Genomic DNA, 15,396 nt, shown 5'->3' on the forward strand with positions numbered 1-15,396 from the left:
GGTTGATCGGCCGCTGCAGAGGGAACAGAGGATGGTGACCAGCAGGAAGTGAGTCTTTCTCTTTAATCTGACTGCGCAGATGCAGGGTTTTTACCAATGATCTCAGTCGAGTTCAGAGAAACAATAGCTGCATCCTAAGCTTAAGTTGAGCTGTTTGCATATTTAAGACACGCTTGGATATGTCCTGTTTTTCTTGGAGATTTTTGCATTTAGGCATTAAAGTCAGGCGCCACATGCTGTCTAGTTCAGTCCTACTCAAAAAAGCAACTATTTACAAACGTCTCAAGCTGCAAAAACATCAAATCTTTCATGCACGATGGTGCAGAAGTGGCCTACAGTATCAGTACAGAGAGAATCTAACAGTTTTTCTTTGATTAAGCAGCAATATTTGTTTTACAAAAGACTTCTGACCCTCCCACAGAGCTTTATTCACTCGCCTATATTTATTCATCTTTGGTTGAAAGCCTGACAGCTCCATCTTTACATCAGACTACTTGACTTGTTCTCTAAAAATAAACAAGATAAAGGCAAAAACATTACATTTGCACACAATGTCATTCATTTTCTTCTGTTCTCTACTTTTCCCTCCCGTCACCCAGCTACACCCCCATCCTGCACTTCCTCTGGTTCGTTCTGAAGCCCATTCCAAACTCACCTCCATCAGCTCACAAATGCAGAAAAGGTGACCCGTTACGTTTAAACTGCCTAGAGTGGAAAGTTTCTGTGAGAAGTCAGAATGACGAAAGCCCTCTTGTTATAATTTTTCGGGTTTTGCTCTCATCGTGTCTGCGAGGCGATCATCTTTGACACAAAGTTGACGATGGCGCTGGCCGGTTGGTCTGGGTCCAGCTCGGCAAAGATGTGGCTGATGTTGTCTGTTGTGCTTCCCTGCTTACGAGCTACAAACCCAAAGAGCCTGAAGAACCAGAAGAACAGAATTAGACCTAAATCTGATCCGAGATCAGTGGCAGGAGAAGTTACTCACTTGGCTGTTCCTCCCTCAGGTTTACTCCATCTGGAAGTAGTTTAGAAAAACAAATACTTATTTATCATTTTTCACCTTTGTAATAAAACTAAATAGACTTCAAGGAGAACATTTGCCTTGTTACTTTATGAGCATGCGGAAAAAAACTACGAGGCCATTTACCCCAAATTTTATGTTTCATTTTTCTGAAAAAGTGATTTGATAAATATATTTGAGTGTCGACAGACTGGTGACTCGTCACTTGAGTTATAGGTTCTTCTATGATTTGTGGTTATGAAACTAGGGCTGCCGCAATTAGCCGACTCATCATGACCAGTTGACGCTTTTCTTTTTTTATGAGCAAGTCACATCAAAATCAACTTTTTTAGTATAAATGAGTGTAGACATGTGTAGTCATTATTTTTGCATTTTGATGCATTTTCTTTAAAAACTCTAAATTCTGTCTAAAAACGTCAGTCTAGCGACCTCTTAAGCTCAAAAGTATAGAACACGTTTATTTTGAGTCGGTTTTAGCAGATGGCTAACGAGAACGATGCTACGTAGCAGCTCTGTGGCTGTAGGTTATAAAAGCACCGCGGTCTCAAGCAGCCTTGTAGCAGTCGGGGCTCGGATTAGCCGCAAGTGAGCTGTGCTGAAGTTAGCATTAGCGTGTCAGAGTCCCAGCAAAGCTTCTAGTATTATAATTATTTAGTTATAATAGCTTGGCTGTTAGATTGTAGTTTATTGTTTTTTACATGTTACTCTTTCACCAACTTGATGGAGTTTGAACAGGTATTACACCAAATTCGAGAGGGTGCTCGCTGCAGACCTACAAAGGTGGAGCTGCACCAGAGTCAGCCCCGCCCATTCACGCAAACTCAGCCTAGCCCACTGACTTCCGTTTTTGTTTTTCAACTTTATCGCAAACTCACCTGACCCTCATGAATTACGGCTGTTACTAGTTTACAGTCGTTAATGCTATGTTCTATGCTCCAATTAAACAAGATAAATATAACTTGCTACATGACAAAGCCTGAATATATCTCGAAATGAAAAGGTTCCTTTTAGCGAATATCTGCCCACAGCCGCTCCAACAAAAGTCACGTACAACAGCACGTCAGATTAATGAATGGGCTTTGGTAGTCCAGTGGCAAGATCATCCAAGCTAAGTTTTGCTTTCCCCTCAGCTGATGCTGGTTCGATTCTCGGTGGGGTCGGCAGCAATCTATTTAGCCAGCTGAAACATTTAATTTGTTTATATTTTCGTTGTAATGTTTCTTTTCTGCAAAATATTTATGTCTTTCAAAGTTCTTTGAATTTGGTCATTCCTAAACAGCATTTTAGTTGAAACTCTGCTCACAAATGGACTCACACTGGCTAAATAAATAAATAAATAAATAAATAAATAAATAAACACATTAGTCATTATATGTTAAACGGTATACCAGTAAATGAGTACTGGCAAGTGTAGCTAGAAATGAAGAAAAGGGGTGTAAAACTACCAATCACTTCCACCACTGGTTGGCGAACCAGCACCTTTCTGCGAGTCAACCTGACTCCATAACCACTACACCACCACATCTGATAAGATGCAAGTGGCGTTACATGTAATTGTGCTACTCAGTGTGTCTTTGTAGATGGGGATGTATGGTTTATTGGCGGTGTATAAGTAGAAGTCATTTCAGAAATAATTTGTCAGAAAATTCACAGAATATCCAGATTTGAGAACCAAGACCAGAACCGCTTTGGGGGAGGAGGCCAAATTGAAGCTGAGATGGGAGGAAAATGCATGAATGAGGCCAAAAATGGCTTTGACGTGTTTCTTATGAGGAAATGACAATATAACACGGCAAAAAGTTCTAAAAGTTAGATTTTTAATTATATGGAACCTTTACAAAAACTGTTCAATTAACTTCTCAACTCCGTCCTCAATATTGCATTTTTTAGCTATAACACCCTCTTTGGTTCCAGAATGCTATTAAGTCTGACAACTGGAAGGAATTGGACTGACTCTGATGGAATGGGCAGGGCTGACTCTGGTGCAGCTCCACCTTTGTGGTTCTGCAGCGAGCACCACTTGCCAAATTCTGCGACCCATCACAATTTGTGACCCCAGGGGGCAGTGTTGCATTTTGTTGCGTCTGTACATAAGATTGGCATAAAAGAAGAAGATGCTACGTTAAAACCGTAAACTACGTAAGCTTTGAGGAAGTTGTGCGGCGCGGACCGTGGTCACACAATATGATAGTGGCTATCACAGAAAGTGACCATCTGCATCTCAGTAATAATGCAGATGTCAGAGGTCAATTGCACTTTTTTTATAAACTACATCATCAGAGAAGTTATCAGAAACAGTTTGTGTGATGTAAAAATAATTATAACTGAAGTTACAGTAAGGTCATACAATATGATAGTGGCTATCACAGAATGTAGCCATCTGCATCTCAGTAATAATGCAGATATCTTTAATTTTCACAACAAAAGGCGTTTCGTGACGTTTGTGTCATTTTATTTCCCTTTTATCTCCACTAGTACATATGAATGACATTGGAGTGACAGGAAAAAAATGTAGCAACCAGATACTCTGCACTGGTTTCTAATAAAGTGAGGATGTGGATCATAACAATTTGTATCAATAAATGGAAGTTCTGAACATTTTACCTGCGGGCCTCGCATGTTGTAAAATCAATGTTTAACGTTAGCAAACATTTCTTGTCAAAGCCCTGGTTATTGCTGCATTTATTGTCCTGTTTGTTTGCAATAAACATTAACAAACGCTCTTTAATATCCATGGTCCGCGCCGCACAACTTCCTCAAGCTTACGTGGTTTACGGTTTTAAAGTAGCATCATCTTCTTTTATGCCAATTCAGGACGTACAGACGCAACAAAATGCAACACTGCCCCCTGGGGTCACAAATTGTGACGGGTCGCAGAATTTGGTGTAACACCTGATTATGCTGGTTTGAAGACCATTTCACAAATTAGTCCAAGCCTTTCCAGTAATTAGCTAGATCCAGCCGACTGCTGCTTCCTCAAAACGGAGATTTTGGGCCCAATTTGAGGTGAGTAAGCTAAATAATTACATTTAACAGCTTCTAAAGATTGTTACCTACCTGTAATTTTGCAGCTATAATTGATATATTTATAATTACAAAGTAAGAGAGACGTGGTTCACGTAATTTAGCTAATCGGTCCACACTGCCCCAGGCTCGAAGCAGTGTTGTGTGTGTTATGATGTCACAGACGGGTTCGGGTTAAGTTTTTGTGCCAGTTAGTAATATCAGCGCTGACGCAGAGCAGGAGGGACACTGAAGAGTAGCTCCTCCTGCAGCAAACCTGACCCGGTTCTGAACTGGTTTATTTCCATGTAAAATGGAAACGGCTAAGGTTATTCCATTACACAAAGAGGGAGACAATAAGCAGTTCACTAATTATAGACCAGTTTCATTATCGCAAATTTAGAAAAATTTAGAAAAGTTATTTGTCAATAGACTGGATAAATTTGTTCAATCATAATCTGTTATCAAATAGTCTGTGTGGGTTCAGAACAAATAGATCTACATCAATGGTATTAATGGAAATTGTTGAAGAAATCACTTGTTCTATAGATGAGAGGGAATATGCAGTTGGAGTATTTCTAGATTAAAAAAAAGCCTTTGATACAATTGATCACACAGTATTAATAAACTTCAAAAGTATGGTATTAGGGGAGTTGTTCTCAGTTGGTTTCTAAGGTATTTAACCGATAGAAATCTATTTGTACAAATAATTAAGTCAGAACTGCTTAGTATTAATTGTGGGGTGCCACAGGGGTCAGCTTTGGGTCCAAAGCTATTTATTTTATAGATTAATGATTTGTGTGAGGTTTTCAGAGCATTAAAATGTGTTTTATTTGGAGATGATAAACTTTTTTGCTTTGGTAGAGAATTTGCAAGATCTTTATAGGTTGGTAACAACAGAAATGGCTAAACTGAAACTATGGTTTGATTTGAATAGATTATCATTAAACTTAAACAAAACTAAAGTTATGTTTGGAAAACGTAAAATAAACACACATATGGCAATAACTCTAAATGATTTTATTATAGAAATAGTGTATGAAAATACATTTCTGGGTGTAATCCTTGATCACAAATTATGTTGGAAACATTACATAAAATATGTTAAAGGAAATGGCACGGAGTATTGGGGTGTTGGGAAAAGTAAGTCATTTTGTGTGTTGAAGTGTGGGGAAGCGTCTATAAAACCACCCTATATTCAATTTGTAGGTTACAAAAACGAGCCACAAGGTTGGTCAGTCATGTGGGATATAATGAACACACAAATAGCTTGTTTATAAAATTACAAACCTTGAAGTTTAAAGATTTGATTGAAATTAGGACTGCATTATTTATATACAAAGTAAATAAAAAATACTGCCTGAAAATATTCAAAAACTGTTTGCAGAAAGACAAGGTGTATATAAGTTGAGAGGGGAATTAAACTGAAGCAACATTATGCTCGAACAAAATTGAAAAGTACGTGTTTCAATTTGTGGAATTATTTTATGGAATAGTCTTGAGGAAAGAATCACAGAAAGTTTAAATATAGTGCAATTTAAGAAATTATATAAAGAATTAATTTTTTCCAGATATAGACAAGATGATTGCTAATTTGCATAAGTACTGTAGTGATAATATATATTAACATTGTTGTAATTGGTGTTAATACTTTTGAGTTGTTGTGTTCTGATACTTACATTTTTTTTAAGTATGAGTAAATTGATTTAGGGATAGGTAAAATAAGCTATGCTTCTTCCTATTCCTTTTCGCGCATTTATGGTTGTGATAAGTTATCTAAGTTGGAAATTATTATATGTATTGTTTTATTTGTTTGACATGAAAAGAGAAATAAAACTGGTGCTGAGTCCGTTTCTCATTAGAACATGACTGATTCTGGACACTGAGTTAGCTCTAAGAGCAGTCAGATCACTCACCAGCCATGTTATAAAGCACATATTAGACAGTATGTTTTGTACATGATGTAAGTTAATAAATTCCCACAACAATGTGATTTAATTTTTTCAGGCTAAATCTGCCAAATAAATCTGCTGTCAGACGGATGTAGTCCTCCACCAGCCTGCACCGGTCCAGGCCAGAGCGTTGCAGGTGAGTAATTTTTAACCATCTGTCTCTCTTTACCTTCTAGTTTTAACATGTAATTATTTTAGCTTATTGTTACACGTGTGTTGCTGCTCTTAAAAACAACTATAAATGTATTTGCTGTTTCTTTATATTTCACATGGCCCCCTAGCAGCTGTGTCTGACACTGGGACCATGATCCACCCAGACCAGCTTCTACACTCCTGAACAGACCCAGGTGTGGTGGAGAGCTTCTGAGCAGCTTCCATCTGAATGACAGTACAAGCTCTATGAACTGATACAGGTAAACAGTATTATAAATAATAATATTGTACTCTTTCTGTTTTTTTCCCTTACATCTCACCACTGGAGAGGAGCATCTTCACAGACTTACACTAACATCCCGTTTTACCTCAGGGCCTCCTGGTCTTCCAACAGAAAGACCTGTAGCTCCATCCTCACTCCGCTCTCCACATGTTTCTCATCTCTGGAAGCGACCTCCCACAGCACTGTGATGTTATATATAATTTTTTTTCAGACTAAATAAACCCAAGTAATCTGCTGTCAGACTGATTGTTGCAGCTACAAATGGTCCAGACTAACATGAAGCCTTGCAGGCAATGGTGGTTTTAAACGGGGGCTCACAGGGGCCTGGGCACCTGTAGAACTGGCCCTGGCCCCTGTTATGGCCCCTGTGCTGAAGAGATTGGATTTTTTTTCCCGCGCTGCCTTGGAGACGGGAACTAATGCGCTGCAGCGTTTCACACGGAGCCTTTAAAGCGCAGCACACTCTGTGGACAGAACTGTTTACGCGGTGGATTTTTGAATAAAGGATTAAAAATAGTTTAAATGGGACCCGAAGAAGTTCTTGAGGACGCCAAACGGAAAAGACGCTAAGAGACGAAGGTAAGCAATAGTTTATTTTCCTGACATCAAGTAGTCGCGCATTTCTGTCATTTACTTTTAAGTTCCTAACTGAGTCTATCCACAGTTAACACTGATTTGTTTTTCCTTTGTAACATTAACTGTAAAATAAAAATGAAGTTGCTGCATTTTAAGCCTTAGACACGTTGAGATTAGATCACAGTATTCATTTAGCGTGGAGAGACTACCAGAGGGCTGTGAAAGCTAATACAACTTTGGCTAATATACTCGACAAGGAACACAGTAAAAAGGTTAAAGAAAATCATGAGTATATCAAAACAATTGGTGAAGTGATTTTGCTTACGTGTGTGTGTGTGTCTGTGTGTGTTGACTACAAAAAGCAAATTGTATTGTGCAGACATTTTATTTGTTTGAATGTTTATTTTTCATATGTACAGTTCATATAATCTTCAAATAAAGTCACAAACTATAATAATTGACTAGAATTGTTTGTTTACTCAAGTCTCATGTTGCGGTGAAGCATTCAGAATTGTTATCTGAGTACCATAAAAACATGCCAGTTTTACTTTCACAAGTAAACCATTACTGCATTCGCCATAATAGTTTTCTTGTTCATTGTCTTTTATTATGATTTTTTTTTCTTGTGCCCCCATGAAAAAATACTGGCCCCACTGTGGCCCCCCTGGAAAATTTGGTCTAGAACCACCCCTGCTTGCAGGTGTAGTAAAGGTGAGTTGTTTTTAATCGTCATGTAATCTTCATTACAGCCTTTGAGTTTTAACATAATCTATGCTTTTGTTTCATAGCTTATTGCTACACGTGTGTTGCTGCTGTGAGCTTAGAGCTAGATTACATCATGACATCATGAAGGAGACTACTGATTCTGCCCCTGTGACAATTGGTGACGTGTGAGCTGATTCACCTGGTAAATAACTTTTACATTAAATATTTAGTTCTTTGCTATCAAAAGTAAATTAACTAATAACCTGCATTATTGCAGGACACTCAGCTAAATATGGACTCTACACCATGAGGCAGGCACACGTTAATAACTCTATAACAGCACATAAGGTGAGCAACACCACAGATTATTGTACACTGTCCTGGATTTGTTTTCTTTCTGCATCTCATCATTAGCCTGGCTGATCACCTGATAACTCCTGTCATCTGGTTATGACAGCATGAGGATGTCCTCACACACCTGTAACCTATCAGCTCATCTGGCAGAATAGAGAGTGAAGAGACAACACCACATCTCCTGTTCCTGGAAAGCCTTTGATGACTGAGAACCTCCATCCAGCTCTGTCTCCTGTCTGCCTACAATTATTATAATAAATGCTGAATGTGTTTAACAAGTTCTCTGTGCTGCCAAAATGTCTTTTTTTAATTCCTGTTTTATTTACATTTTAATGGATATTTATAACTAGCTCTATTGTGATTAATTAAATTAGCACCTCACTGTTAAAAGATCATTTTTAATTCTACTGTGTTTATATTATTTATATATTGTATTAACAGATTACAAAGTTGAGTTGTTGCTAAGCCGTCTTTATTAGACGGCACATAGCTGATCACACTAGAAGCTAATGATGGTATGTTGGGGCATCCTGGTGCAATAAGCTAAACTTTTATGAACGAAATGATTAGTCGACTACTGAAATAGTTGTTTGTGGCAGCTGTATGTGAAACATTTTACAAAATCACAAAAAAGTGAAATGGTTTCCTTACTTCCTGTCCTGAGGGTCCGTGTCGCAGAACGTGACTGTGTTCATCGGATAGTGGCGCCGGAAGAAAATCCTACAGAAAAAAGAAACAAACACCATTCCAGTTTCTAGAGAGACTCAGACATGTTAAGAGGATTCAGACTCACTTCCTCTTGTTGTCTGTGAGCGTGACGCCCTGCGACGACACTTTAAAATGGACGACAGTAGCGCTCGGGGGAGAAGCAGCGGCCAGTGTCTCAGTTATGGCTTTGGCGACGGCCTGGGGGCCCGTCAGGGACTCCATCTCTACAGAGTTGACGTAGAGAACGTTGCATGCTGGGAAGGGAGAAAGGATCCCAGATGAATGAAACATGTGGAGGAAAACCATCCAGGTTTCATGCAGGAATACGTCTGATTAGTGGACATGCTTCCTGGAACAGAGCTGGGGGTTTAGAGGAGAATGAACCTACATGGAACGTTCCACTTGTTACAGAGGAGATTTAGTTAAAAAGATTTATCGTGTATGGAGGTAACGACATACAAAACAAACATGTATGATGCACATTCCGTGTGTAGAAATGACTTTACCGTGGGGGTCCGCAGGAGCACTCAGCGCTGGGGTGAGAACGAGTGAACGACGGATTTCAGGTCAGAAATAAATACGTTTCATTTGCTGAATGAAGATGGTGAAATAAGAGTTTTACCTGCTCCTTGTTTCAGCCGTTCAGCCAGAGGGTTTGGTGCCACGACTTCTGGTGTTTCCTCCATCAGATCTAATATAAAAGTTAGATCCATGACGCCAAAGCAATGCTATGGTCACAGACAGGAAGCAGAACATGATCATCACCAGTCCATACCTGCAGTAGGGATGATTAGTTTACAGGGAAGAGCCAAAGGTGTGATGGCGTGTTGGTAAACCAGAGCTGACAAACAACCTGACACACAGCAGATTAAAAGACAAACGTTAAACCAGTTTAAACAAGTATCTCACTGGGTTGCAACACACAGAGGAAAACACCTCAGTGTTTCAGCTGGAGTCAAATATGATGTGGGGAATAATGTTGATGTTTAACAAGCTTTTATGAAAAATTCCACAGTTTCAGTTTCATTTCTCTTTGCAATTTTTCAACATTTAGTCACACGTTATTTGCTGTTTATCCTCATTTGATCTACTATTTGGGGTCATAGTTTCATCTCATTTCTTCACTTTCTGACTCTGAAAATAAACAGATGCTTTCAGATGGGGTGGAGACACCCTCAACGACTCTGTGACCATTTGGAAAATAGTCCAAGATTAGATTTACCAAAATAAGGCTCGTTGGGACAACCCTTCAGCTTCACTCCTTTAGGACTGCTCTCGATCAGAAAGTGCCTCACCAGCTCGTTGGTGGTGTCACCTGCAACAGAAAACAACTGACTAAACTTGATCTCATGTCTAATTTTGTCTCACCTAAGACTAGAAGTGAGGTGAGTAAAGGGTCCCCATCCCAAACCCTACCCCTCCTGGCTCCCACCTTTCTTGCTGGGATGTACGGTTGGAGGTGGAGAGGCCACCTTCATGGCTAAACCGTACGCGCCTCTGAACGAGTGACTGTCCCGGATAACGAAGGCTCCTGGATCTCGCTCTTTCAGCAGGTTAATGGCTGAAACACAGGACAGTCACTTATTATGGTTTGTGGACCCATGATGAATTAGAGTTTTGCTGCTGATGCTGGAGCCTGTTTCTGTGTAAACGTTCTCATATTATCCAACATATCCTGAATGACCTCTGGCCCAGTATAACCAGCAGTGTGACCCCAGTTAGTCAGAGCGTAATTTAAGGACCTATTTTATTTCATTTTAAATAAAGTATAAATTAGAAGAAATATATGTGACCATGTTTATACAGACATGTAATCCTGAACATGCTTAACCAAGTCAGATGAATAAACATCTACTGGTGTATGAACTTTAATCTTCCTCTTTTTTAAGTCACGTTGCATAAAATCAAATCACATGAATAAACTAATAATGACCTTGTTAGCAGATTAAAGCTAGGATTAGATCAGCGATAGCCTAATTTCAGGTTTTGGAGGCGACTTTGTTCTTCATCCCTTAAGACCTGCAGCTCACTGAGAAGCACGTATTGTTTCCCTTTGTCCCGCGTGATCAGATGCTAACAAGTGATGTTTGACTTGCAAATCAGATGCTTCATAGCAGCAGAGAGCGAGAGGAAGAGTTGTAATTGAGCTGCACAATAGTGAATTTGTGTGTTTGCTGAAATTAGGTTTAGAAAAAGGCAAATAAATTATTTTTCTTGAAGCTTTTCCTAGTCATATAGCAAACTTTACGAGTTCAACAAATGCACAGCACCAAGCATTAAACTAGAGTTGATTAGGTCACATTAATGAAGCTCTCGCTGCAATTAAAAAACTTCTTGGGTTAATTCCTTTTTTGTGCTTCCAAGCTGGAATTCCTTTCAGAGATGACCAAAGGGCCACATCATAATATTACATTAGTTGTTTTAACTGAAGCTCGCTCTCCTCAGCAGTACCTTGGAGAAAAGAGAAGTTTCACCAACAAAACATTAAAATCTGAAAATAATGGATGTTGAAAATTAGGCAAGAAAAGGGGTATTAATGTCGTCTGAAAATAAAAACCTGCGGAGCATCTGTGCTTCATTAGGATTTCGGTTTCCAACATGACACTTTGTCTCAAACACTCCATCGTTCAAAGATTCGGACTTTACTTCCATTTTTACTTCAGTCTCTTTAAGCAAAGAAGATGGATGAGATGAGCGATTCAGATATTCAGTAATTCTCTACATATGCTGTGGGTTTGACTCTGGGGTTGCATTGAACCAAGTATTAACTATCTGATGTCACTGCAGCTGTGCGTGTGCTTAGGATGATATAATCCAGTACCGACCATGAAGAGATGCGTGAGACAGACGACGGCTTAAAGTCTGCTAGCAAGTTCGTAATGCTGTTGTGTATTTTTAGAAAGGAACAATGTTTTAGTCTGATGAACAAACTTCACAGGCAGATTTTGCTAGTTTGTGCACAAAAACACGCTGGAAGAATGCCAGATGGACCAAAAATGACCCCTGTCTTTATCCTAAATGTAAAATAACAAATGTTTTGGAAGAAATCTTTTTAGAGAGGGGTCAGCGCTTTATATAAATCACATCCAACAGCTAATTCTTAAACTTTAGAACAACTAAACCCGCCTATGAAAAGAGTCCAAACATCAAAACAGCTTCTAACCAAGTTAAAAGCTTCACTATGGAAGTGTGTTTGATATTTAAAACAAAACAGGTTCCATGTTTCTCCTATCTATCAGCAGAAAGGCCAAACAAAGGTTAAAAAATAAGGGCTCCCGCTGAACGCACAGCAAAGATTCATCACTGTCCACAAGCATGGCCTTTGAGACACTCACTCTGCTCCCTGGAGATCTCGGGTTTGTACCAGAACTTGGAAGTGTCCTGAACAAATTTTACATTCAGTCTGCTTTCCGGGCTTCCATCTGCGGGGAGAAAAGTTAGTGTTAGGGTTGTTTTTCCCATTAAACATGTCATTAAGCGTATTTGTCCCACTGGCCAGAGACTGTTGAAGACAGATCAATAACAATTTTCGTGTGGGATTTTCCCAAAATGTTCCTGAAGGTTTGCAATTTCCTTGCATGAATCTCAGAGGCTTTCCGTATCATAGGAATTTGGAAGTTTGTTTAAGTAAATTTTCTCTCAAAACCAAAGCCACCCTGAGATTACAAAGTATGGAAGTGACCAGACAGAATCGGAACAAGTTGCAAAAGACTTGAAACATTGAGACATTATTAAACTGGCCACAGATAAACCAGTTCAGTGTGATTTCATCTGAAAATGTGCATCAAGTGTTTCCAACAGCTGTAGTTCTGTGGGATCCTGGCTTCATAACCAAATCCGGAACCCATGTTTTGTCCCTATGAAGACGACAGAACCTTCTAGACGAAGGCCGTATGTACTTACCGGGCAAATTGAACAGTGAAAAGTCAGACAACGTGTGGAAGTAGCTCGGAGTACTTCCCCCACTCATGGGGGACATTATCTTCCCGTTAAGCGTCCCATATGACAGTCCTCCATTCGGTCTGTCGCCACTGGACATGCGCCTCTTCTCTGGTAGTTGGGGCTGGAAACCGGGTGCCGGGCTACCTTGCCTGAAACCGACACCTGTCCCCATCATTCCACCATCCTGGTAGCAAGCAGGAGAGATGGGGAAGGAGGGAGTGGGAGGCCCCTGGTAGCCAGAAGAGCTGCTCTGTCTCGACAGGTTTCCGTGTCGTTCGTCTGGCGTGGTGTAACCACTATGCATGGGGTGGCGGTCCAAACTGGGGCTCCTCTGGGACATCTGGGTTACCGAAGGGTGACAACCCAACACCGGACTTCCTTGAGTGTGTGTGATGGATGGCTGTCGACTGAGAACAGGACTGCCCTGAATGGGCTGACCCAGGGATGGCTGCCTGCTGAGGACCGGACTGCGTTGAGACCCCGGTCCTAAAGACGCTTGTCTACTGTGGACTGGACTGGTCCGAGTTCCCTGAGACAGACGACGACCTAGTATGGGACTGCCACCAAGACCGGCCATGATCTCCTCAAAGCCATTAGCTGTTGATTTCTGAACAGACTGGATAGAGCCATCTTGTTTAGCACCAAAGTGCTGCTGGACTAAAGGATTGGGGCTGGAGCTATGGATGCTGGACTGTAACTGTCCTAGAGAGGTCTTGGAAGGCTCTGAGTACAATGGACTGGGATCTGAGGCTGGGTAGCTCCTCAGTAGGCTGCTGGGACCAAGATAGGACAGTGTGGGTGTTGTAGAACACAGGCGTGAGGAAGCTGGAGAGCTGGAGTCCAGGTAGGAGGAAACGGAGGGATTCGGGTCTTGACTTGATGGGGTGTGAACCGGGTAGGCGCTCTCTGAAGGCTGGGACTGGAACCCAGAGTCAGTAGCTGTTTGGGATGAAAGGCTGCTTCCTGCAAAAAGATGATCCCTAAAAATAGAAGAGGAGGTTTGTTCTAATCAGCAATGATTCAACAACAAACGGTTTCGAGAAAAGTTGGATTACGATATTGTGTTTGACTCACCCCTGTGAGTTCTGGATGGTACTGCTGCTGGACAGAGGTGGGTTTAACATTTGGGTGGGGGGGCTTGGACTCCTCAGCTGGTTCTTGGTGACCGCTGATGGACTGAGACTCCGAGGGGATGTGGGCAGCTCTCCGCCTACCGCCGCTGACCTTGCCACGGACTCGACATAGCTTCTCGGAGCTGCATGTGAAGGATATCCATATGTTTAACAAATGTATGTTTTGTTGTATAACTCATAAATCAGAGCTGACTAAATGATTGGCTGATCTGTCAATAAGAGAGACGGCTGAGGGACATGACGGTGACCAACAGTCAGTATGCAAGTGGCTTTTCAGAGATTAATTAAAGGTGGGGAACACTCATTTAAACAATACATTTGCAGCGTCTCTAGTAGGAAAAACACCGGTGCACCATTTACAGGAACTAGAAGTGAGCCATATCACAGCTGAGCTGCAGAAGGCAGGTTTTGGAGTCTTATTTCCTGATATTTGTACATCTCTCCTCTGATATGGCTAACAGCAACATGACTCTACCACTGCTCTGCAACGCTGATGTTTAATCTCCACAAATAACACAAGCCTGGAGGAGTTCTGCTGTGTGGTGGGGTTGCTAATGCTAACAATTAGCTTCTACTAGTCGAGACGTTCTCTGCCATTTCCTGGACGCTATACCAACAACAGCCTTCTCCGTCGTGAGTCAAGATGGGTGAATCCATGAATGTTAAGTGACAGAGTGACGTAGATCTGTCAGGATTTTCTAATCCTAGAGTTTCACTGTCTGTTTTCTATCAGAAGCTACTGCAGGAGATAGGTGTAGGAGACTATTTTCATGTTAAATATATAATCAGAGTTAAGATTTTAAAAATGGGGGTTTAGTGTTCCACACCTTTAAAGACTGGAATGAGTTCAAATGGGTACAAATGGATGTGAAGAATGATCTCGGCCTCTTCACCCTCTCTCTTACCTTCCCCACCCTCACTGCTCTCATCATCTGTACAGCATCAACGGAGACACAAAATACTGCAGAGGTTACACATTTTCTTTAGCTTTAAATAGTTTGTAAAGAAATGTCTAGTTTTTGGTCTGTTGATGCAAACTGATGCCTTTCCCTTTAAAACTGATTGAAATAATATTTTTGTCATCAGAACCAACCTGAGCCTGTTTGGTTGAGCAGGATTTCTGCTGGGTTGTGCGGCTTCAAACCCAACGCTGACAGAGGAGTTTTGGCAAGACCCGGAGGAGACCGACCTGAAAGCAAATGGGACATTTATGAAGGAACATCCTCAAAGATGGCCGCCGTCATGACAGCTGCTACATGTTTACAGAGTCGGACTCATCAATTTCTGCAAAAACTGAAAAACATATAAAGAATTCATTTACGTGTCTCTGGCACCAAACCAAGTTAACTATGAGGATTTTTATCAAAGTAACAGCTGTCGAGACGTCTGCATGGTTTAACACACGTATGGTCTGAAGGGTGTTCCCATGCATCATGCTCTGATGGGGGGGGCATGCGTGTGATCTGCACTTCACCAAGAAGCATCAAAGCACAGCTGAATATAGTTTGCAGGTATTGTGTTTGTTGACAGCCTCTGCATTGTCTCAATGGGCCGCGGTTGCTGGCT

At 40.9% G+C, this 15,396-nt stretch overlaps 1 protein-coding gene across 16 annotated transcripts in view; it reads right to left on the reverse strand.

The window, feature by feature from the left end:
- Positions 1-550: 550 nt before the first annotated feature.
- The window catches only part of tns1b (tensin 1b), a 198,398-nt gene continuing 183,552 nt past the window's right edge, over positions 551-15,396 (reverse strand). For 15 of the 16 annotated variants that reach the window (XM_070552899.1, XM_070552897.1, XM_070552904.1 and 12 more), the window contains 13 exons: positions 14,924-15,019; positions 13,772-13,952; positions 12,659-13,677; positions 12,091-12,177; positions 10,188-10,316; positions 9,978-10,070; positions 9,531-9,608; positions 9,378-9,446; positions 9,262-9,288; positions 8,841-9,009; positions 8,699-8,767; positions 986-1,015; positions 551-916 (listed from right to left, as the gene is read on the reverse strand). In XM_070552899.1, the coding sequence (XP_070409000.1) occupies positions 778-916; positions 986-1,015; positions 8,699-8,767; positions 8,841-9,009; positions 9,262-9,288; positions 9,378-9,446; positions 9,531-9,608; positions 9,978-10,070; positions 10,188-10,316; positions 12,091-12,177; positions 12,659-13,677; positions 13,772-13,952; positions 14,924-15,019 (2,186 nt within the window). In that variant the 3' untranslated portion in view covers positions 551-777. The remainder of the gene's footprint in view (positions 917-985; positions 1,016-8,698; positions 8,768-8,840; positions 9,010-9,261; positions 9,289-9,377; positions 9,447-9,530; positions 9,609-9,977; positions 10,071-10,187; positions 10,317-12,090; positions 12,178-12,658; positions 13,678-13,771; positions 13,953-14,923; positions 15,020-15,396) is intronic. The other variant, XM_070552900.1, reaches the window with a different exon arrangement.

The sequence above is a fragment of the Nothobranchius furzeri genome, chromosome 7 (assembly GCF_043380555.1).
Source record: "Nothobranchius furzeri strain GRZ-AD chromosome 7, NfurGRZ-RIMD1, whole genome shotgun sequence".
NCBI lineage: Eukaryota > Metazoa > Chordata > Actinopteri > Cyprinodontiformes > Nothobranchiidae > Nothobranchius > Nothobranchius furzeri.